Source organism: Danio rerio, chromosome 8 (genome assembly GCF_049306965.1).
Source record: "Danio rerio strain Tuebingen ecotype United States chromosome 8, GRCz12tu, whole genome shotgun sequence".
In the NCBI taxonomy this organism is placed as follows: Eukaryota; Metazoa; Chordata; class Actinopteri; order Cypriniformes; family Danionidae; genus Danio; species Danio rerio.
In genome coordinates, this window is record NC_133183.1 from 61697501 (window position 1) to 61720773 (window position 23273).

Sequence of the window (23273 nt, forward strand, 5' to 3'; positions counted from 1 at the left end):
AGACGCTGCGATTATTTTTCTTCGGTGTAACCAATAATTGTATTATTATTAATTCAATTAATTACTCTTTTTGCACGCACTGATCATCATCTTTTAAGCTTTAATGAAACCTTATGCAAACGCACCAACAGTAGCCCATAAGAGTATTCTGCTTTATTTCAGGCCTTAAAACAAATATTTAAAAGTGCCATAGAGTGCATTGGTTCAAAAAGGTAAACTATCCTCTGATATTCAAGTTAAAAAAATCTCCATAAATGGTTTTATTTGATCATTTACATCCCCAGAAATAACCTTAGAATCAGAAAATCGTCTTTGACCATATTTGGAATGGTCATGAATATTAATGAGCTCTGCTCTGGTGTTCCCACAGCACAGTCTCTCTTTCTCTCTCTTAGAAAAGTTTAATTGATTCCAACTGATCGTTACTGAAATTTCTAATCAGCCAATCACATGGCAGCAACTTAGGCATGTAGACTGGTCAAGACAATCTACTGCAGTTCAAAGCGAGCATCAGAATAGGGAAGAAAGGGGATTTAAGTGACTTTGAACATGGTTGTTGGTGCCAGACAGGCTGGTCTGAGTATTTCAGAAACTGCTGATCTACTGGGATTTTCACGCACAACCATCTCTATGGTTTGCAGAGAATGGTGTGATGCTATCATGTCAATATGGAGAAAAATCTCTGAGGAATATTTTCAGTACCTTGTTGAATCTATGCCATGAAGGATTAAGGCAGTTCTGAAGGCAAAAGTACCTAATAAAGTGGCCAATGAGAGAATGATTAACGAATATAAAATGTTTTTAGAAATGTATTTGACATTCTTGTTTTTTTTGCAGAACAGCACTAGGCGTTCTCATATGGATGCATAATAAATCATTTACAAATACAAATTTAGAAAACAATATTTCAATAATAGACAGATTTAATATTGAGAATAGCTACCTAAACTGAGTAAATTTAAACACTTTAATTTAAGTAAAGTCAACTTGTTGCTTTTAAGGCAACAGGTTTAACTTCCTTTTTAAAGTACTTAATCACTGCTTTTTTGTACAGTGCATACGGCGTAATTTAACACGTATGAGGGCTCATCAACATACGACCTCAACACAAACACCTTTAACTAGGGCCAGGCAGAATCTGCGGACGTTTTTTGCTATTTCTGCCAAGAATTTTGGTAAAAATCTGCAGATTTCTGTGGAATTATTTTGGGAGTATCATAACTAAAACCTTAATATGTGAAATAAAAAATAATATCTTTTTAACTTTTATTTAACATTTAAATTGTAAATCCAATTAAATCCACTTTACTTGCTAAACAAAGCAAGTCTCTCATATAATATCTCGACTAATAGACAGAAAATATTACAAACTGCACTGTACATAAATCAGTACAATCTCTTATTAGTCAATAATATTACTGAAATTAATTTAAGAACTGATTAAATATAGATTTACACACATTCACTCAAGTAAATAAACAAAATTGATGATGGGCTAAAACAGATTCTGTTGGGGTCTATCTTTAACCAAGCAGAATGTAGATTGTTATTTTTTTGTTTACAGGACTTGACCACATATGTACTGTAGGAGTGGGGAAACCCCTCAGGCCTCACACACACACACACACAATCAACCACACAGCAGCGTCAGACTTCATGCGAGAGCGAGTGGTTTGTTCAGTGGTCAGTGGTGTTACACAATATTCTGGCGTCAGCTAAACTTGGCTCCATGTGGAGAGTGGGCACAGTATTATTATCTGTGAGCTGTACCATCCAACACGCATCAAAAACACACACATACACTGGTGAATATGAGATCATCCCTCTTGGCTCTATTAATTTTAATAATGAAAAAAGAAATAACCGGCTGAATTCATTTATTCATCTTCTTTTCGGCTTAGTCCCTTTATTAATCTGGGGTCACCACAGCGGAATGAACCGACAACTTATCCACCATATGTTTTTACACAGCGGACGCCTTTTCAACTGCAACCCATCTCTGGGAAACATCCATACGCACTCAAACACTACAGACAATTTAGCCTACCCACCGCATGTGTGGGGGAAACCGGAGCACCCGGAGGAAACCAACACGAATGCAGGAAGAACATGCAAACTCCACACAGAAATGCCAACTGATGCAAACTCTATGTAGAAACTGGTCCAGCCGAGGCTCAAACCAGTGACCTTCTTGCTGTGAGGCGACAGCACTACCTACTGTGCCACAGCGATCCCGATCTTTTAATGTTCAACTGTGCGGCTCCACACTGAATGCATTATTATAAACTACACAAGTGGTGACAGAAAACCCCTTTAATTAATAAGAAAGCTTTTAGGTGGCGCCACAATTTCTTTAGTCATCATTTTATTTTACAGGAAAGCTTTGGCACATGATATTGCAATGACGTGGAAGGCGATCTCTCTGCCATCGATACTAATTTAGGATTAATCCCACATTCAGTCATTCATTTTCATTTAGCTTAGCCCCTAATTTATCAGAGGTCGCCACAGTGGAATGAACCACCAACTATTCCAGCATATGTTTTACACAGCAGATGCTTTTAAACTCACAACTTGGTACAGGGAAACACTCATACACACTCACATTCACACACACTCGGCCAATTTAGTTCACTCAAATCACCTATAGCAGTGGTCCCCCACCCCCGGGACCGGTACCAGTCCGTGGATCAATCAGTACCGGGTCGCACAAGAATGAATTATCTTTAAGTTGGCAGATAAAGTAGCTGCATTTAAAGCCAAACTGGAGTTGTGAAGATGGCGCGGGAACAGAGGCATATTAGACACGTTTCAAATAGGGTTGAGCATCTAAGCTATAATGCCGATCCGATACGCATCTCGATACAAAGAATACGATCCGATATATGAGCGATACATTTGTGACATATTGCGATGCAACACGATACGATTCACACCCATATCACGATACAATGCGATATTTCAGCACTAACTAATTAGATCAAGTTTATGAGATGATGTGAAAGAGGATGCTGTGCCATTGAATGAGTTTGATTATTTATAAACCAAGCAAAACCAAGACTTTTTTTACAAACTAGCTTTTCTCTCAGAGCCAGAGTGTCAGTTTACAGTAGAGGGCCATTTTAGAACATATAGCACATATTATTTAAGTATTTTCAAGATAAACAAAATGTATAAGTGCAATATATATTATAAATGTATATATTTGCACTCTTTCAACATAAAGGTTGAGCATTGCACAACAAGAATTGTGATTTAACTTTTCAACTATGAAAACAAGTTTTACAAAGATATATTGTGCCACTGAATATTCAAAACTTAAGGTGATGAACTAGCAGTGTTATGCTGCTTTGAAACATCACTGTCACTGTAAACAACAGGCTAATAAAAATATAAATAAATACAAATTAACAGGAGGAGGTGTTTAAAACCTTCGTTCTCCGTGACACTAGGCTGAATATCTTTGCCGATGAACAATGCAATAGCATTCGTTATTGGCGTAGAGCGCACAAAACTGTTGCGCATGGAGAAAACTTTCAATGCTTTTCTCACCACTTTTGGAGCTGGTACTGTAGCTACAGTTGAAGCAGAGCAGGAAGCCGGGGATGCAGGAACACTGGAAGATGCTTCCACAACAACACCGAGGCGCCGCTTCAAGTGAGATTTCAGATTAGTCGTACTGCCCGTGTATTTTACAGATGCGCGGCACATTTTGCAAATTGCATCTGTCCTGTCAAGTCGTCCATCCTTTTTGCAGAATCCATAATGTTGCCATACTTTAGATTTAAAACTCAGTGGGGAATAAAATGTTTGTTTTGCTTCTCGCACTTTCTGAGGGCGCACCACTAGCTTCATCCGCACACCTGATACACTGAGTTGTAGTGTGAGTGTACACATCCGCAAGTCCGTTGCTAAGGCATACTTTATGTAGGTCGATTAAATTATGCGCCAAAAACAGGTTGACAACACTTGTTAATAAATAAAAAATACATTCTATATTAAAAATATAAGTTGTACCTTGGAAAAACCGATGCATCTCGCAAAAACCGATGCATCTCGATTTGCTTCCAAAATTTCATTCATCCTCTGCTGCTCTACCGATGCACTCGCATCGTGCACGCGCATGACCGCGTATCGATACATATCGGTTAATCTTCCCATCCCTAGTTTCAAACATTAGCGGTGATTTTGTGTGAGTCTGAGCCTGCGCCCTCACTCACCAAGCTGGTGCACGATCACCAGTCTTCGCTGTTAAAGGAGTTTGAGCGCTACTTCCCAACCTCAAAGGACCCACAAACAGCCAATGAATGGATACGAGAAATATTTGTCAACAAACCAGCTGAATAAAGCATGTCCGTGGTCCAAAAACCCGAGGCAAAGGAGTAGACTGGACACAAGCAACACACTTCGGTTGTCAATAGCCCCTTTCACGCAGTGATGCCGGTAAATATATGGAAAATTTCCAGAATGATTATCGGTAAATTCAAAAAAGCGCTGTCCACACAGGCGAGGACGTTACGGAATTTTTCCGGAAAAGACTATTCACACATCCATTCCAAAATACCAGTAAATTGTGACATCACTAACCAGAAATGAGCTCTAAACGGCTGCGCTTGTGTTTGTAAATATTTGACAACATCACAAACTCTGTGGATGTATCAGTGTTGTGAACAGCTTCGAGAAAACACATAGAGAAACACTTTCGCAAGTCGAGATGTACATGATATGTGCGTGTGCTGGCGTTCACGGGCTGTTTCACGGGCACACGCAAAGCTTTAAGGTAAACAAACAACGGCTTATCATACGCATCTAATCGATAATTATTTACACGGTTGGCATTAAGATGAACATATAAACGGTCACACTTTACAATAAGGTTCATTAGTTAATGTTAATTAATGCATTTACTAAGATGAACAAACAATGAACAATGCATTTACTACTGTATTTATTCATGCTAGTTAACGTTAGTTAATGAAAATACAATAGTTCATTGTTGGTTCATGTTAACTCATGGTGCATTAACTACTGTTAACAAGCATGGACTCGAATGTTAATAATGGATTAGTAAATGTTCAATTATGATTAATAAATGTTGTTCATGTGTTGTTCATGATTAGTTCATGTTAGCCAATGCATTAACTAATGAACCTTATTGTAAAGTGTTACCATATAAACGTTATCTGACTAATTTCTAGCAGCTGAATGTGTCTGGAAAAATATTCAAAAGGCTTTTCTCATAAACCGCGCGGATGTGACTGCGTCTGACTGTTCTGATTGGCTAAAGCAGACGTCAGCACGTTCTAGACGTGCACGCGTTCTTCCGGCAATCTTCCTTCTGCCATTACCCCCAGATGGGACCATCTCGTTGCAAAGAAACAAGCTCAGGGCTCGCATTGATTTAGCGTTACGGACAGTTTTTGATGTTATAATATTGTTGGAGCAATGTGTTAATAAAGTTATTACTTCCTAATGTTATAATAGCATTGTAATGTTGGAGCAATGTGCTAATAAAGTTCCATATGAGTACACAGTGGATTCACGTTTATTATTATTATTATTATTATTATTTCAACCCCTTGGTCTGTAGTAAAATGGTCAATCGTTGACCGGTCCGCAGTTAGAAAAAGGTTGGGGACCATTAACCTATAGCACATGTGTTTGGACTGTGGGGGAAACCGGAGCACCCGGAGGAAACCCACGCCAACATGGGGAGAACATGCAAACTCGATGTAAAAACTGGTCCAGCCGGGACTCGACCCAGCGACCTTCTTGCTCTAAGTGCTAACCACTGAGCCACCATGCAGTCTGCAGGTCAAAGCCGTTCCAAACCATGTGTTGTGATCTGTATGGATCAATTGAGATTGCTTACACCCCTAGTATATGTGTATATATATATATGTGTGTGTGTGTGTGTGTGTGTGTGTGTGTGTGTGTGTGTGTGTGTTCACCTTGTGTGTGTTGCTGTAGGCGTAGAGGTGTGCCAGACGGTACAGACTCTTGTAGTGCTGTGGGTAGCGGCTCAGACACAGGAACAGACAGCGCACACACACGTCCACTAGTGTTTTCCTCTGCTCCTCTCGTCCCGCCGGCAGAGCCTTGGGCAGCTCCATGGCCTCCAGTGGAGGGGGCGGCTCCGGCCTGCGCTTGCTCTCGCTGGAGGGCCCCGTCTGCGGGTGCGGTCTGTTTGGCGTGGTGGGTGGCTGCGGGACAGATGGAGCCTGGCTCAGCGGGTCTGCTGTGGGAGTCTTCGGGACGGAGGCCTCAGGGGACGTGATGGATAAAGTGGTGTCTGAGGACTCCTGCGTGACGGAGGACTCCTGGGACAGGGTGGCGGAGCTGAAGTCCATGTTTTTGTCCTCCAGGGGGCCTGTAGGATTTCAGAAGCACAGATGCTGCTTTTTAGTTTAGTTAAGGGTGCTTTCCCCCTGTAGATGTAGCTTTTTTACACTGGCCAAGGGAGCTTAACGACTGGTTTATAGACTGATATCACACAGTCGCCATTTTAAAAGCAAAATCGAGGCTGCGGTGGGAAGAAACCCGGAAGTATTACCTGAGTTACACAGAAACAATGTGTACCTGGCTGTTTATCTCATCAGCAAAGAGAAAGTGACACAAATTTATAAGTTCACTTTCTTCCGAGTGACCTGAATGTCCGTTCTGAGTGGATAGTGAAAATAAAAAGGGATATCAGACATCATTTTCAGCGAAGTTAATGGAAATGGCACTAGCTAGCTAATGTTTTATTTCCCAAACACACGTTTTAGATGCCATTTATCCAACTCAAGTTAATGATCTGATTCTTTCACTATATTAGACCTGCCACGATACAAAATTTAGGAACTGAAATTTGAAAAACATCAATTTAAACACTGATCGCGTTCTTAAACACAGCTGACCTGCCACAGAATTCACCGGTGCTCAACAGAAATTAATGTTATTGGCTGTGAAGGGCATCAGTAGGCATGGGCCGGTATAAGATTGTGACGTTATGATAATCTTGGATAAAAATTTCACGGTTTCACGGTATTACATTACTCTAAAATACATTGTTTTTTAATGTCCGAGAAAAAAAACTTAAAATTTTTTTTTGAACACATTCTGTTTTATTTTAAGAAACATTAAATATAATTTGGAACAGTAGCTTTTGATGTGGAGGGTCAAAAAAAAAAAAAACTAAATAAAATAGTCGCAAAAAACATGTTAAAAAAACTTTACATACAGTTGAAGTCAGAATTATTAGCCCCCCTGAATTATTAGCGCCCCTGTTTATTTTTTTCCACATTTTACGTTTAAAGAACAAAAGATTTCTTCAACACATTTATAAACATAATAGTTTTAATAACTCGTTCCTAATAACTGATTTATTTTATCTTTGTCATTCTTCAAGACACTTCTATACAGCTTAAAGTGACATTTAAAGGCTTAACTAGGTTAATTAGGTTAACTGGGCAGGTTAGGGTAATTAGGCAAGTTACTGTATATTGATGGTTTGTTCTGTAGACTATCAAAAAAATATATATAGCTTAAAAAGGCTAATAATATTGACCTTAAAATGGTGCTTAAAAAATTTTAAACTGGTTTTATTCTCGCCAAAATAAAACAAATAAGACTTTCTTTAGAAGAAAAATTATTATTAGAAATACTGTGAAAATTTCCTTGCCCTGTTAAACATCATTTGGAAAATATAAAAAAATAAATAAATTCAAAGGGGGGCGAATAATTCTGAGTTCTACTGTGTATCATTGGAACGGTATGAGAAAATTTTAACCGCTTATCGTCCCATGCCTGGTCATCAGTTCACTGCACTTCACCAATGTTTATCGAGTGCAAACACAAGCTGTGTCTCATTCCAGTGGTCAAAAATAATCATCTAGCAATGAAGCATGAAGTTTATGAGTGAATAGCTGAATCATTGATTGAAAATGAGACTAAAAATAAATATGGGTTGTATAAATGATAATGCTAGAATTCTATATTTAGCGTTATCAGCAACAGTAGTAGTAACAGTGAATTTTTTACTACTAAATATTTTACTGTTTATTTTTATTCAGCTGATTAATTCTTTATTTTTAATATTTTAATATTAATGTTTTAATAAAATTGTAATTTTAATTACAGCTTCAAAGTTCTGTTGTTAAAACCAAAAGTGTCTTGCAGTACTGTTTATGTAGTTACTTATTACTTACGTTACTTGTAACGTGTTACCCACAACACTGCTAACTACATACATGTTTTCTTAAAGGTGCAATGAAGTGCAGAGATTAAATTAAATAGTTCTCTGATAGCTACACAGTTCAGAAATTATTTTATATGCTTATTTATAACCACAGAAATGAACAATTGACCATATTTGGAATGGTCGTTACTACTAATCAAAGCTAAAAGTGTGTTAAAAAGCATTGTATTATGAATGGCATTAACTTTGCAGTATATACAGTCGGAGCCAAAATTATTCACCCTGCTGTTAATCTTTTTTTCAAATATTTCCCAAATGATGTTGAACAGATTCAGGAATTTTTCACAGTATTTCCTATAATATTTTTTCTTCCCGAGAAAGTCTTATTTGTTTCATTTTGGCTAGAATAAAAGCAGTTTTTAATTTTTTAAAGACCATTTTAAGGTCAATATTATTAGCCCTCTTAAGCAATATTTGTTTTGGATTGTATACAGAAAAAACCATACATGGTTTATATATGGTTATACAATGACTTGCCTAATTACCCTAACTTTACCCTAATTAACCTAGTTAAGCCTTTAAATGTCTGTTTAAGCTGAATACAAGTATCTTGAAGAATATTATGTCCTACCATCATGGACATCAAAGACAAAAAATCAGTAATTAGAAATGAGTTATTAAAACAATTATGTCTAGAAATGTGTAAAAACATAATACTGTACATGTTTATTGTATGGTGGTCATTACCTGTGTCCTCCACCGTGGCCTGTTTCTCCTTCCCAGTGGCATTTGAATCCTCTGGGAAGATGCTACACTTCACAGGATGGAGTTTGTGGCTGCTGTCCTGTGAGCTGGTGGCATCCATGAAGACGTCCTGCAAGGAGCTGGAGTCCGACAAGCCAGCGACGCTGTCCTGACTTTGCTCTGAAGGAAATATACCACACAATTACCCTCATTCAACAAGACCACCCCCATCAACTGTTGTCAATACTCACAGAATAAAAACAACATCAGAATCTGCTTCAGAATAGCTTAATTAGCACATAAATCAACACATATCCCAGGGTGAATTGAGTAGTGTCCTCCTCCAGTGGACATACAGTACTGTAGGGCTGGAAACATTGGCTGGATTGACAGATTTATGAATGGCAGCTGTACCTGAAGAGCAGGGAGGCTTTGGCTGGCACGATGTTTTGGATTTGAGGGTAGAAATAAATTAAATAACAGTTGTGCACCAAAGACGTTCCACAAATCAAAGAAATGGTAACAGAGTGCTGCAGTAATGAGTTTTTGGTTTACACCATATCCTAACAACACACGGACAGATTCCAGAGACGAGCAATTTGGCTGTCTGCACCAAATGCAATGCGAAACGACAGAAACATTTGAAGGGCACATAGCTTACCCCTTTTTTATGATTTAATATTAGTATTATGGTTGTTCTGAGTGTGCCAGTTTAGATTCAGTTCAACACACAGTTCAGATGTTTGTATTATAATGTGTTCAAAAGTGTCATGTTGGGGGCGTGTACACAGTTTGCTGTTTTAGGGGCGTGTTGCTTCACATGAAAATTAGTTTCGGCTTCCCGCCCATCGTATCAAGGGGGCGGAGCCAAAAGCTCCCACGCTCTGTGTTTGCAACAGACAGGCTGACAGACAGAGAGAGAGAAGCTAAGCTAAGCTAGGATCAGCATTCAGCTGTACATGTACGACTCGGGCACAGACCAAGCAGAGAGTACAAAATCATTTGTGTATAGTTTGTATAGTCTCGGTGTACAAGTGCCGAGCTTGTACACTGAGACTGATAACCGCAGACACTGAATTAACTTTGACTGAGGCACCGAATGCGCCGCAACACGGCACAACAGACACTCTCAGTGACGCGGCAGAAACATGAAGTGTCCCGAATCGCCGCACCACGTATTCCAGAACTCCAAACACAAGCCTCCACCAGGGCAAACACAACAGCGCCGTGGATGCCGAGCCGCCAACCCGAAGCTCCGCCGCGTGCACCCCGACAGAAACCCAGAACTTCGAAATGCACGGCGCCGCGCCACGCAAAAGATACAAGCAATACATACGATTAGAGCAATAATGTGGAGAATATTGATCTTGTGTTGAGCCCAATGAGCTTTTCATCTAAAAAATAGAGCACGGGTGTTCCTTTAGTGATATCGCTTTGACACACACGCTGAAAATGGCGGACGTGCAACAAGAAACTGAGGATATGATCGTGACACAAGGCTGTCAATCAATATTGGTGGGCGGGGGGACCCCTCTCCTACGTAAAGATGCGGTCGGTCTGAACACCGCTCCAATTGGTCCACAGTTTTTATGTTGTTAAATTGAAAAAAAAGGAGTGTGTGTGTTTATATCAGCCCAATATGACAGTCTATACACTATATACACACATGTCTGTCCAAACAGCTTGAAAAGTAGATTTTTCACCATAGGTGCCTTTTAAATACCCGGCATTCATTTATGGATATTAAACCTCTTTAACATTATTACTAGGCTATTATTAATATATCACAATAATAATAGGCATTATTAATAGATCTGAGGTGAGCTATCTGCTGCTGCTTGGCAATAAATGTGACATAAAATAGTATTTAAACTTATATTAAGAGCATTTAATTTAAGAATAAAGCTCATAATCAGTACCTGAGGTGATCATTGTCATAGTAGTTTATACTGGTGTTTTGCCGAGATGTCGTGGAAATAGAAAGCATTTCTAAAATAACAGTTAGTTTCATAGATGGTTAAGACTAACACAGAAGTATAAATCAGCCTTAAGTCCTTTTATTTATCTGGGGTTGCCACAGTGGAATGAACCGCCAACTTATCCAGCATATGTTTTACGCAGCGGATGCCCTTCCAGCTGCAACCCATCACAGGGAAACACCCATACACATCGTGTGCCTTATATGTGAGGAATCTATACAAGTACGATAGTACGCCGCTTCTGCTTTTATTTTGAAGTTGTATTATATTATACCTCTATTCTTCCTTTGGACCATGTTCCTTCAATTGTATGGTTGAACAGAAAATGAACTAAATAAAGAATAAAAATAATAATAAAAAGTCATCACTGCAGCACTACGTCTGTTCACCTAAAGATGAAAATTCTGCCATTATTTACTCGCCATCAAACTGATCCAAATGTCCATGACTGATTTTGTACTAGTAAACACCAAGTGACGTTTAAAGGTTTCGAAAGTGAGTTTAGAAACCGAAAATAAAAAACATTTGCCTGCAGAAGACATTGATAGATTGCTGTTCATTATTATTTTATGACTTCAGATGACTTGGAATATAAAGCGTGAGCTTTACAGACTTTTATTTTGCCATATACAGTTAAAGTCAGAATGATTCGTCCTCCTGTGAATTTTTATTTTCATTTTTGAAATATTTCCCCAATTATGTTTAACAGATTCAGGAATTTATCTCAGTACTTCCTATAATATTTTTTCTTCTGGAGAAAGTCTTATTTGTTTTTTTTTTCGGCAAGAATAAAAGCAGTTCTTAATTTATTTAAAGCCATTTTAAGGCCAATATTATTAGCCCCCTTAAGCAATATTAGTGTTGGATTGTCTACAGCAGGGTTTTTCACAGTCTAAGACAGTGGGCCTCCCTTTTGACACAACTTATCCATTTATTTATTTACAGAGTAATAACAAGTATTTTAATATAACGTTTTTAAAACTAGGATGATGGTTCAATATGAATAGAACAGATCCAAGAACAGTCCATCCCAGTCAAAACAGTTGAAGTTTAGCGGGTCTCATGCTGTCATTAGCCAAAAGATTTTGACAAACCACACATAAAGGTCGTGGTTCATCAGCTGGTCCTGTCCACGTAAATCCTAAACTCAAATACTGATCATCATATAGTCGTCTTTTGGGTTTAAGCCCTGAACTTGAAGGCTTTGAATCGGGGGGTCTCAGAAACCGATCCGTTGTATTAGCAGGCATATACCTGTATTGGCGGGCTTGCCAAACAGAAGCAAATTCACAGCTATGGCCTTCTGGGTAAAAAAGGTTTTCTTATTTTTGACGTATTATTTTTGTTAGCTTTGTTCAATTAAAACGTTTAAATATAATAAAAAATACATATAATAATGAAACTTAATAATTATATTTTTATTATATAATATTATTATATATTATTATAATATTATTATTATTATATAATATTTTTCCGCGCCTCCCCTGACATGCTCTGGCGCCCCCCAGGGGAGGCGCGCCTCACACTTTGAAAACCCCTGGTCTACAGAACAAATTACTGTTATACAATGACTTGCCTAATTACCCTAACTTTACACTAATTAACCTAGTTAAGCCTTTAAATGTTACTTTAAGCTGTATACAAGCATCTTGAAAAACATATAGTCAAATATTATTTACTGTCATCATGGCAAAGATAAAATAAATCAGTTATAAAACTATTATGTTTAGAAATGTGCTGAGAAAAATCTTCACTCCGTTAAACAGAAATTAGGGAAAACACTTTCAGGGGGGCTAATAATTCTACATCAACGTCTATGTTTGTATTCAATCAAAGAGATATTATATTGAGTAAATATTGGCAGAACCTACATTTATAAGGTAAACCAATCCTTTAAGAGGTCAAAGGTGAACACTTTTCAGAGCAGAGAACTTTACTTGGGGTAAATCAGCCAGCCTGCTTCAGAGGTAGGGCAAAGCGCTCAAAACATTGAGGCCAGAAAAGAAAGTTAATGTGATTCTTCTTGTGCTGCCCACAAACTAGCAGGAAAAAAGCCCCTGAGCATGCTGGGAGTGTCAGCGTTTGGCACAGAGGGCAGAAATTCATTAGCACACACCATCACCTCCGTGACACAACCGAGCGCAGTGGCAACAGTGATCTGCCCTCCTCTAGAGAACGCCAACGCGCACACACACTCAGCGTGAGGGAGGAAATAACGCTGCGTCAGCGCAAAACTGATGCTTCCTGTCGGGCGCATTAGCAGCTATAGGACAACACTGCCAGGACGCACATTAGCTGCTCTGCTATGGACTTATTAACCCTTGTGCACTGTTAAAATGTACTACCCTTTCGTTATGTTGGGGGCTGGTTTTGCCCCATTGACTTCCATTATAATCACATTTTTTTTATTGCAATGCCTTGACACCATATAATCATGCATTCTTGATCATGCATTGTCATTTTTACTGTTAATCATTAGTTGACCGCATTAACCCTTTAGATATTTCTGGCTTTTCTATGGAGTTCTGTAGAGTAAAGCAGCAGATTATCGTGTGTGTTTACCGAAATACACTTACTATGTTCTGAGAGTTGAGCTGATTATTTTTTTAGGTCCCACTTTATATTAAGTGTCATTAACTACTATGCACTTACATCAAAAAATAAATACAATGTACTTACTGTGTTCATAAAGTATTTGACAACACTTGTGGTGCTATTGAGTTGGGATAGAGGTTGGGTTATGGACAGGTTTGGTGGTGTGGGTAGGTTTAAGGGTGGGTTAAGGTGTAGGGAATGGTCAGCAGTGTATTTACAAAAGTAGTTACAAAAGTTAATTACAGATGTAATTACATACAGGTATTTAATCAAGCATAAATACACAATAAATACATGTATTTACACAATAAGTACATTGTAACAAATTATTAATTCCTGTGTGAGTACATATTAGTTAAGGCTACTTAATATAAGTTGGGACCTCTTTTATTTTCTGAAACATATCAAGGTAAGTGTGCAAAGGTCTCTCTAATGGGGCGTTCCCACCAGACACAGCGTACGCGAGTAAATCGCGATATTCACGCGTAAATAGACACGTGAACATTTTGAGTGTACTCACTTCATTCACGCATCAAATTGACTTCGCGATAGATGTGGATTTCCATCATGGCTGGGGTTTCTGTCTGCCCGGTGACTCTAGTTTCATTGTTAAATGGCTAACGTGGATTTTCCATAAGATCATTTGAGAGGTGCACACAGCTCTGAGTTCATCAACTTCTCCAGAGACTATACCTGAATGATGGAAGCTTTCAGCGGTGCTTTAGACTGAACCAAGCCCAGTTTGATGAGCTGTTCTCCCACGTTGGCAAGAGGATTTCCCTCTCAGGACACCAACTGCAGGTACAAACATCACACCCCTAACAGAGCAAGCTCCTGATTGGTTAACGCAGCGTGAATGTCCGCTAAAGTTCAGACTTTCCAACTCAAGCGAATCATGTGATTTGCATATTAAGTGCGTCAACAGCGTAAAACGATCAATTCGCACTACGTCATTCGCACCGCACGATGTCTATTTACGTCTTTGCATTGACTTAACATGTAAATCACTTGAGCTTGACGCTTCATCCACATCTTATGCAAACGCACAATTACACTATACTCCATATAAAAGCCAGAAACTAAGCTTTTTTTGCACTGCAACTGTTGATCAACAGTAAAAATGACAAATGTTATCTCTTCCCAATTGGAAAAACCAGCATCAATGAAGAATGCATGATTATTAGCTGTCATGGCTTTGCAATCCAAAAATATGGTTATAATGGAAGTCAATGGGGTCAAAACAGCCCCGAACATAATGAAAGGGTAGTTAATTTGCCCAGAGTGTATTGTTGACTTTTTTTCTTTTAATTACAAAGAATTTTCCCAAAATATGTGTCAAAATAAGATTTGTCAGCAAAAATTATTCCATTTGCGGAAACACAGAGAAAGTTGTGGCCAAATTAGGCTTTAAAATCACCCCAGATTGGATAAAAACATCTCCAACAGCACACAAGGGTTAAAAGCACTATGAGCAGCCCCTTCAGGATTTTGTGGGAGGAAAAGAAAATCTGATTTTTGCAAATAAATTGACAATTTATCACAAATTTTGGCATGTCTTTGATTTATTTAGCTGTAAAAATGTCGATTTTTGAGCCATTTATCTCTCAACAGGGAGACTAGTTTAAGAGAAGACTGTATTGACAACTTGAGACTTTGCAAACTGAATGAGCACTTTCTATTTATAAATAAAACATATTTAAATGTAAAACTATGCAGATGGTGGTAAGTGGTGCTTCGGCAGGAATGTAAACAGTATCCTGGATGCACAAGATCTGCGACAATCAAAAAAATAAATAAAACAGGGCAACATTTGGTTGATTTTGTCTTAAATTCAACGATCCGCAAAATCCTGAAGAGTCTGTATGAGGGTCTGGACGCGACCCAGAGGAAAAATGACAGCAATTTTGGTGTAGAAATGATTGAGAGGGAAATCACCAACAGAGTGCTGCAGTGTGTCATCAACAAAAGAAAAGGACTTTTGTTTGCCCTCCTGCATAATTAGCCCTCATGTGACCCACAGTAAATACTCAAGTGGGGATTGAGTCATTTTCCCCCAAAGCAGAGCACACTAGCAAAATGTAGCACTATATATAGTTTGCACCGCTGTCATGGCCTGTTTTTTTTTTATTTCCAATTTCAGGTCAATTTTATTAGATTGTTCTTTTTTTCCTGATTGGCTCATCAACACTGCTTCCAATAAAAAGTTGCAATGAACAAGACGGTTTGTTTAGAGGCATAGCATTTAATGCTGAACAGGCTTCTGCTATGCTTGATCATAGGCTGCTGTGAGGGATTCTTTGGGGAAATTAAGCTCTGCTTTAAAGGAATGACAGGTGAGCCACAGATTGGCTGTGTGAGGAAAGGGCGTCTGTACCATACACTGATCCTGGCCGCAAAGCAGACACACACACGCAGTAGTCGTGGTCAAGTGAGAAGTCAGCTGTAGAGGAAATTCAGTTTAAAACACGTTTCATAATCTGGAAAATGCATTATTTTGAGTACCACTGTAATGTGCATTCAGCGTTTATGTTTTAGCTTTTGTGCTGAGAAATGGCTAGCATATAGAAGCTATTAGAGGGAAAAACTAGCAAAATCACATATTATAGTCATATTTCACCACTTTCTTGTGTTTAATTGTATTAAAAATTGATGCCGCAAAAACAGCATTCATCTTACTCATTTAAAGTCAGATTTTTTAAATATTTGATGGTAAAATGTGACCTGTATGAGTTGTAGTGTTTTTACAACCCTGATGTACCTCAAGCAAAATTAAAGAAGGAACTGATGTGGTATTTCAAACAAACTCAGTTTATATGGAGTTGATTTTTGGGTGAGTTTCAGCTCAAAACACAATTTATCCTAATGCGAAGAAAACCTTTTCAAAGTTCCACGTCAAAAACATATAAAAATCCTAAAGGCAAACGTGGTGCGCTTCAAGTTCAAGTTGATAGAGTGGCTGACTGTGGTATTGGTAACCTAGCAACCAACAGTAAACAAGGCAAACATAACAGAGACAGCGGATTGGTCACGTCGGTGTAATGTTTGCTATGTTAGAGTTGAGGCGCCGTTCACATATCGTGTCTAAAAGTGCGTGAAAAATGCAAGTGCATCGCTTCCTTCATCATTTTCAACACGATTTGTGCTCACACTCCTTGGACGTCTGACATTGCTAGGTTGTTATAAAATTCATACGAATTAGCCACTAAACTGACAAAATACTTACGTTTTGGATGATCACACACACACAGTTAACGTTAGACCCATAAATAGGCCCACACGGAATCTGCGCGCGCAGGATTCTGCAGATTTCTGCAGATTTTTAGCCCATTATTAATTCTGTTTTTTAACTTGAGTAAATGTGTAAATCTTAATTTTTATTCAGTTTTTATTCAGTAATTATTACTTTTTATTCAATATACTAAGGGTTTAGTTATGATACTCTGCTGGATACTCCCAAAATAATTCTGCAGAAATCCGCAGATTTTTACCAAAATTCTCAGCAGAAATAGCAAAAAACGTCCGCAGATTCCGTCTGGCCCTGCTCATAAATAATCTGTTCAAAGAACGGTTGAAGCGAAAGCAACCGGTGCTGCTTACAAAAAAACAAATCTGGAACTCTTGAAAGACTGTGGGTGCATGTTCATCACTTTTTTCTAGTCTATTTGAAAGAGAACTGATCACACTAGTTGTGTTTCTAGACACAGTTGCTTCACGCAAGGAAACGGGAGCGCGCACACAATTGAAACAGTTTTAAAGATCATCTCAGCTGTTAGCGCGAGTGATTATCCTCTCATTCAGTATTCAGTATTTCTATTGCTCGCGCGAACGCAATTATTTTTGTCTTGTTGCTTCTTAATTCTAAGATGGCCTTTGCATGCATATTGGACCATCTTTATTGTCCAACCCTGCTTTTAAGAATTATTATCCGGGAAAATTATTTTCAACCAGCAAAAGTGGCTAGTGAGAGTGTCTGTCTAACCCACCACTGCTGAAATCTACCCGCATTTGGCGGGTGTTAATGTCAAGCCCTGTGTGTGTGTGTGTGTGTGTGTGTGTGTGTGTGTGTGTGTGTGTGTGTGTGTGTGTGTGTGTGTGTGTGTGTGTGTGTGTGTGTGTGTGTGTGTGTGTGTGTCTTCATAAAAGATTGAACTGCTCTTATGAACTGAATAGTCTATACTCAAAGCAAAAAAGCTATGATTTCAAAATTGCAAGGTGATTATAGACCTATATTCACCATTTCACATAAATCTGCATGCAAAAAATTATTTCCTTTTCTTTATAGCAAATGAACATGCATATTGATTGTTGCATAAAAATAATAGTTTAAATAACAAAATGATATTTAATTAACAAGCAACTTAAATATATTTAAATAGGATAAAAGTTAAAGAGCTAAGGACTGAAACCAGCTCAAATGGTCATGAATAAAACGTTTTACAGTGATGTACACTTACGTACAATTACGTAATTTATCGGCTTAAATATATCGGCCTAATTATGACATCGGATCGATAACGATAATCTTAAAAATAGTAACGTAATAGTAGATAACGATATGGGCGCCGATATATCGTGCATCTCTAATGTACACACACACACACACACACACACATATATATATATATGTATATGTATATATACATATATATATATATATATATATATATATATATATGTGTGTGTGTATATATATATATATATATATATATATGAAAAGATGTAGAAAAACAACAGTGTTTTGCTAATAAATAAAGCTTTACATTAAGCATTTTCTCTAGATAATCAGTTTGGGCCTTCAAAAAATTTTCAGAGAAGGAGGCCTTGAAGTGAAAAGGTTGAGAGCCCCTGATCTAAACATCATTGTGTAAATGGCAATGGAATGTTAGCTAAAATTACACAAGATCTTAGGTATTTTAAACTTTTTTTGTAACCCTAAAATGACAAACAAAAACTGATTTTGTTGAAGTACATCAGGGCCTTTAGTATCAACATGGAGAATTCAATCGCCAGCTTTTGAATGGTTAAAAGAATAGTTCACCCAAAAATTAAATTTCTTATTATTTACTCTGCTTGAACACAAAGTAAGTTATTTTAAAGGATGCTCGATGATGGTATGGTTGATTGACTTCAATAGTCATTTATTTTCCTACTATGGAAGTCAATGGACACCATCCACCAGCATTCTTCTAAATATCTTCTATTGCGTTTAACATAAGAAAGAATCTTAAAAGGTAATTATTATTTTTGGGTGAACTACCCCTTTAAATCATTTTTGATCCAAGTCCTGATTGGAAGCGAAACTCATCCACACACCAGCATATGCAGGAAAAAAATAAACAACCGTGAAACTTCCCACTGTTTTTCCCAAACCACATTAATCAGAGCAACCCACAAGAACAATTTCACCTCCCGTGCACCCTTTTTTTTTTGGCAGATACTCGGGTCAGATGTCAGTTTGCACACAGAGCAGTGCGGAGTGCATTGTGGGAAGTCGTTGTTGAATCAGGGTGCCGACCCATCATGCACCATTAAAAAGCAGCAGGTGGGAAGCAGGTCAGAGGCAGGCAGAGAGGGAGCAGGCAGGAGGCAGCAGGGAGACAAGGAGACTAAAGCAGGCCATGAGAACCACTGAGGAACATGGGCAACATCTCACAACGTTCATCTTTACATAAAATAAAAATCACACTTCAAATCTGCAGCAAGCTGTAGTGAAGGCTTCAGCGAGGCAATGAAATGAGGCCAGCCAGAACAACAACAACAAAACAACACTGAGAACAATTGGAGATGAAGTTTACACTATTAATGATATATTAATACAAATATAAGAAAAAATGAAAATAATAAACACAGCCAATGAAACGCTTACTTTACTATAGGGCTGAGAGGGGTCTGGCTGCAGACCTGGTGCAGTGCAATCTGGGCTGCATCCAATGCTTTTTAATGGGCTCACCTAACCCCACCCCTAACCCTACCCGTCACAGTGACGTCACTAGCTCCATTTGAGTGCATTGTGTCTGACATTGCATCGCTGAGTGATGCAGCCTCAGCTTGCATCATAAAGGCTGCATCTAGATGCTATTGATAGGGCTGCACAATATTAGAAAAATCTAGCATTGCGATGTATATATATTTATACAACAGTTCTGTCTGGTTCTCGAATCTGATTGGCTGATAGCCATGCGATATTCTGTAATAACAGCACTCGTACAGCCTCTTCACCTTTGTGTATCACTCCCCCAACAAAGTGACAGCAGATCAACAGACTCACTTTTGCAATATTTGACAAATATTGCAGCTGTTGGGCAACATAATGTACTTTTGAGGCTTTTTTTTTTTTTTAGTTGAGAATGTAGTTGTTTACATTGCAACTATGATGTCTATTTATAAGGTTAGTGCCTATATATATATATTGCGATATAAATACAAAATCTCAACTTTGCCATAAAAAATAGTGAAACTCTTTCTAGGTTTTTTTGTGTAGGCTTGTATTTTGCAGTACTGCAAAAATACTCAAAAATGCCTCTGTCGATGTAAAATAAAAAGAGAAATATGATTATATGAATTATGATGAATATGAATATGAATATGATGAATTATTCAAATTTCATAAGGATTTTATGCAAATACTGAACACAAATGCATTCTGAATTATTCCATAGGACCACGCCATATGCAGCTGCAACAACCAACGCCCGTTTAAAGCCATGCAAGCTATATGGTAGACTGATGAACACAACAAAAGCATTTAGCCACTGATAATCCACCTTAAGACTTAAACAAGTGATAAATCGAAGCGCTGTATTCCAGAAAATGAGCATGAAAAGCCGAGACTGACTCCAGCAAATAGGTCAAAGCCATCATCTGACACAGTTTCAAAAATACTGACTCCATTTCATCAAAACAGGCCACAGCAATATTTAATCAAGTGTACTATGCAATGCCCCCCTTTAAACTAGAGGAACACTAATCTGAACGGAAAAATCTAGATGATGTGAATCTGAAATGACTTTCCAATGGGATTATTCTTAACATAAACGTTGGTATAAGACCCTCTGTTTTCAAATTGAAATAACTAACAATGTGCAGTTGCCAAAAAAAATCAAGCATCAATGAGTTATTCAAAAATACTAAGCGAAAATACAATTCTGAAGAGCTTACAGTAATAGTTCACATCAAAAATGAAGATTTGCTGTTAATTTACTCTCCTTCAGGCCATCAACGACGATAATAGTATTAGTTTTAATACATAGACTAGTTAAATTTCTTCAAAGGCCATTTTTTATTGGCTTCACAAGACCTCAGTGCGTCATCAGGAGTCATGACTATTGATTTGGACTCGTTTGTCAGTGTTTTGAATCTAAAAACACCTGTCACCATTCACTGTCATTACATGAATCAGCTTAAAATCTTCTTTAAAGTTCTACCGAAGAAAACAGTCATCTTGGAAGACCTGTGGGTGAGTAAATTAATAGACAAGGTTCATTTATGAGTGAACTATCCCTTTAAGGCTCTTGACAGACAGAAAATGAAGGCTTGCTACACCAATATAGTACAGTAGATAACGTGTAGATCAGACATTTTTACCACACATCTGACTAAACTAACTGAAAATGTAACAAATAACAGCAGGCTGCTCTGTTCAACACATGATGACATTTAGGTTTCCTAAAATATAAGATCAGCAGAGCGCAGAAGCTCCCGACAGTGTTGCACAGCATCTGCTGCCTTATGGGCTTATACTGTTGCTGTTGGTATAGCAGACAAAATATAACCCCAAATCAGAAAAAAAGTTGGGACAGTATGGAATACGCAAATAAAAAAATTTCCTTTGACTTGAATTTCATTGCAGACAATACAACAAATATTATTCGATGTCTTCCTCATGACTTTTATAGTTGTTTTTCAAATAAACACGTATTTCAATTTTGGTTCTTTGCAACACATTTCAAAATAAAGTTGTAGCAGTAAAGCAATTCCCACTCTGTTATGTTCTTATCTTGACACTTAAAAGATGTTTAAGGACTAAAGATACAAGTGCTGAAGTGTTTCAGGTGTCATTTTGTCCCATTCTTCCCGCAAACAAGTTTTAATTTGGGCAACAGTACGGTGTCTTCCTTGTCGCATTGCCACACATTCTCTATTGGAGACTGGTCGGGACTGCAGGCAGACCAGTCAAGTACTTGTATCCTCTCCAGGGTTTTTGCACCATTTTAAAAGTAAAATGTAATGCTTTTTAAGACCTTTATAAGACCTCAACAAATATAATATAATATAATAATATATATAATAATATATTTAAGACCCAAAAAGTTTATAATTTCTTTGGAATAGGCTACTCATTTTAATGTCCTTGTTAGATTTAAATAAAGTGTGCCTCGTTACAGTATGGATAACATTTACATTTAGTCATTTAGCAGACGCTTTTATCCAAAGCGACTTACAAATGAGGACAAGGAAGCAATTTACACAACTAAGAGCAACAATGAATAAGTGCTATAGGCAAGTTTCAGGTCTGTAAAGTCTAAGAAGGGAAGTATTAGTAGTATTAGTATTTTTTTTTTTGTTTTTTTTTGGGTACAGTTAGTGTGATATTCAGAGAGGCAATTGCAGATTAGGAAGTGAAGTGGAGACTAAATAGTTGAGTTTTTAGTCGTTTCTTGAAAATAGCGAGTGACTCTGCCGTTCTGATGCAGTATCTGCCCACAACCCACAGTGCCTGCCTATGTGGTGATCTGGCTTATAGATTAATGACGATTCTTGATGTGGTACAGCCTGAGAGATCGGAGATCACGATTGTTCAGCTTAGGCTCTCACCCTTGTCCTTCACGCACTGAAATTCCTCCAGATTCCTGGAATCTTTTAAAGGGTCACGAAACACCAAAACACATGTGTTGAGCTGTTGACAGTCGTATATGTGTCCCACACTGCTGAAAACACTATTAGGACGCCTATATTTCACTAAAAAGTGTAAATTGGTTGTTTTTGCGTTATTTCAAGCAAATTCGTACTTCCGGTTTGAAACTAATTTTTGAAGCTGCGTCACGGTCATGACATAATAGCGTGTATTCCAGCGTGCAGACTGGACGCCTGTGCCAGAGTGAGTCTTATCACGTCTTACAGTGTGATGCATTAATGCATGAGTAAGGCTTGAATCAAACCAATCAGCGCGCTCTATTGTGCAACTTCATTAATATTCATTACTGTCAGAGTGTAGACGGCAGAGACGCCACGTTGTGTTGGCAAAACAAGCGTGAAGTGTTGCTTTTATAGTTTGCTGCCGTTAAGTTTTGTTTTCATTTTCTCTCTGTGAGAGCTCAGTGTCACGTGTGGATTAACAGTGTACGTGACGCGCAACAACAATAACTTACGTGTCTAAGGAGGATTATTGTTTACCTGAGAGCTGTTCTCATCTGCAAACGCTGAGATCCGGATTTGCTTTAGTCTCCTCTTAATAAAGACGCGGCTCTAGTTGCTGGTGATTGTCCTGTCTCTACAGATTTGGTAAGTGAGCGACCAGTGCTCTTTGTTTATTCAGTTCGTATTTTATTTGTATCAAACAAACCATTGCAACGAGTGTAAACAAGTTAGCACTAACAGTTACAACCAAACTATAACCTCGTGTTGGATTTTGTGACCGGAATAACACACGCGGCTTTCTGACGCTACCTGCCGTGTGCATCTAAGTTTCCGGGAAATGCGGAGGGTTTTTTTTCTCTCATTCGCCGTGCGGTATCAAACATTGCATAAAAAATACACGCTTAGAGCAGCTCCTC

General features: G+C 38.1%; 1 protein-coding gene across 8 annotated transcripts in view; it reads right to left on the reverse strand.

Annotated features, from left to right (window-relative positions):
• The window catches only part of cabin1 (calcineurin binding protein 1), a 155250-nt gene that overhangs the window by 80578 nt on the left and 51399 nt on the right, over positions 1–23273 (reverse strand). For 4 of the 8 annotated variants that reach the window (XM_073911252.1, XM_021478506.3, XM_073911251.1 and 1 more), the window contains exons 28-30: positions 15875–15940; positions 8927–9103; positions 5952–6370 (exon numbers count right to left, since the gene is read on the reverse strand). In XM_073911252.1, coding sequence (XP_073767353.1) covers positions 5952–6370; positions 8927–9103; positions 15875–15940 — 662 coding nt within the window. The remainder of the gene's footprint in view (positions 1–5951; positions 6371–8926; positions 9104–15874; positions 15941–23273) is intronic. The other 4 variants (XM_073911254.1, XM_073911250.1, XM_005167346.6 and 1 more) reach the window with 1 other exon arrangement.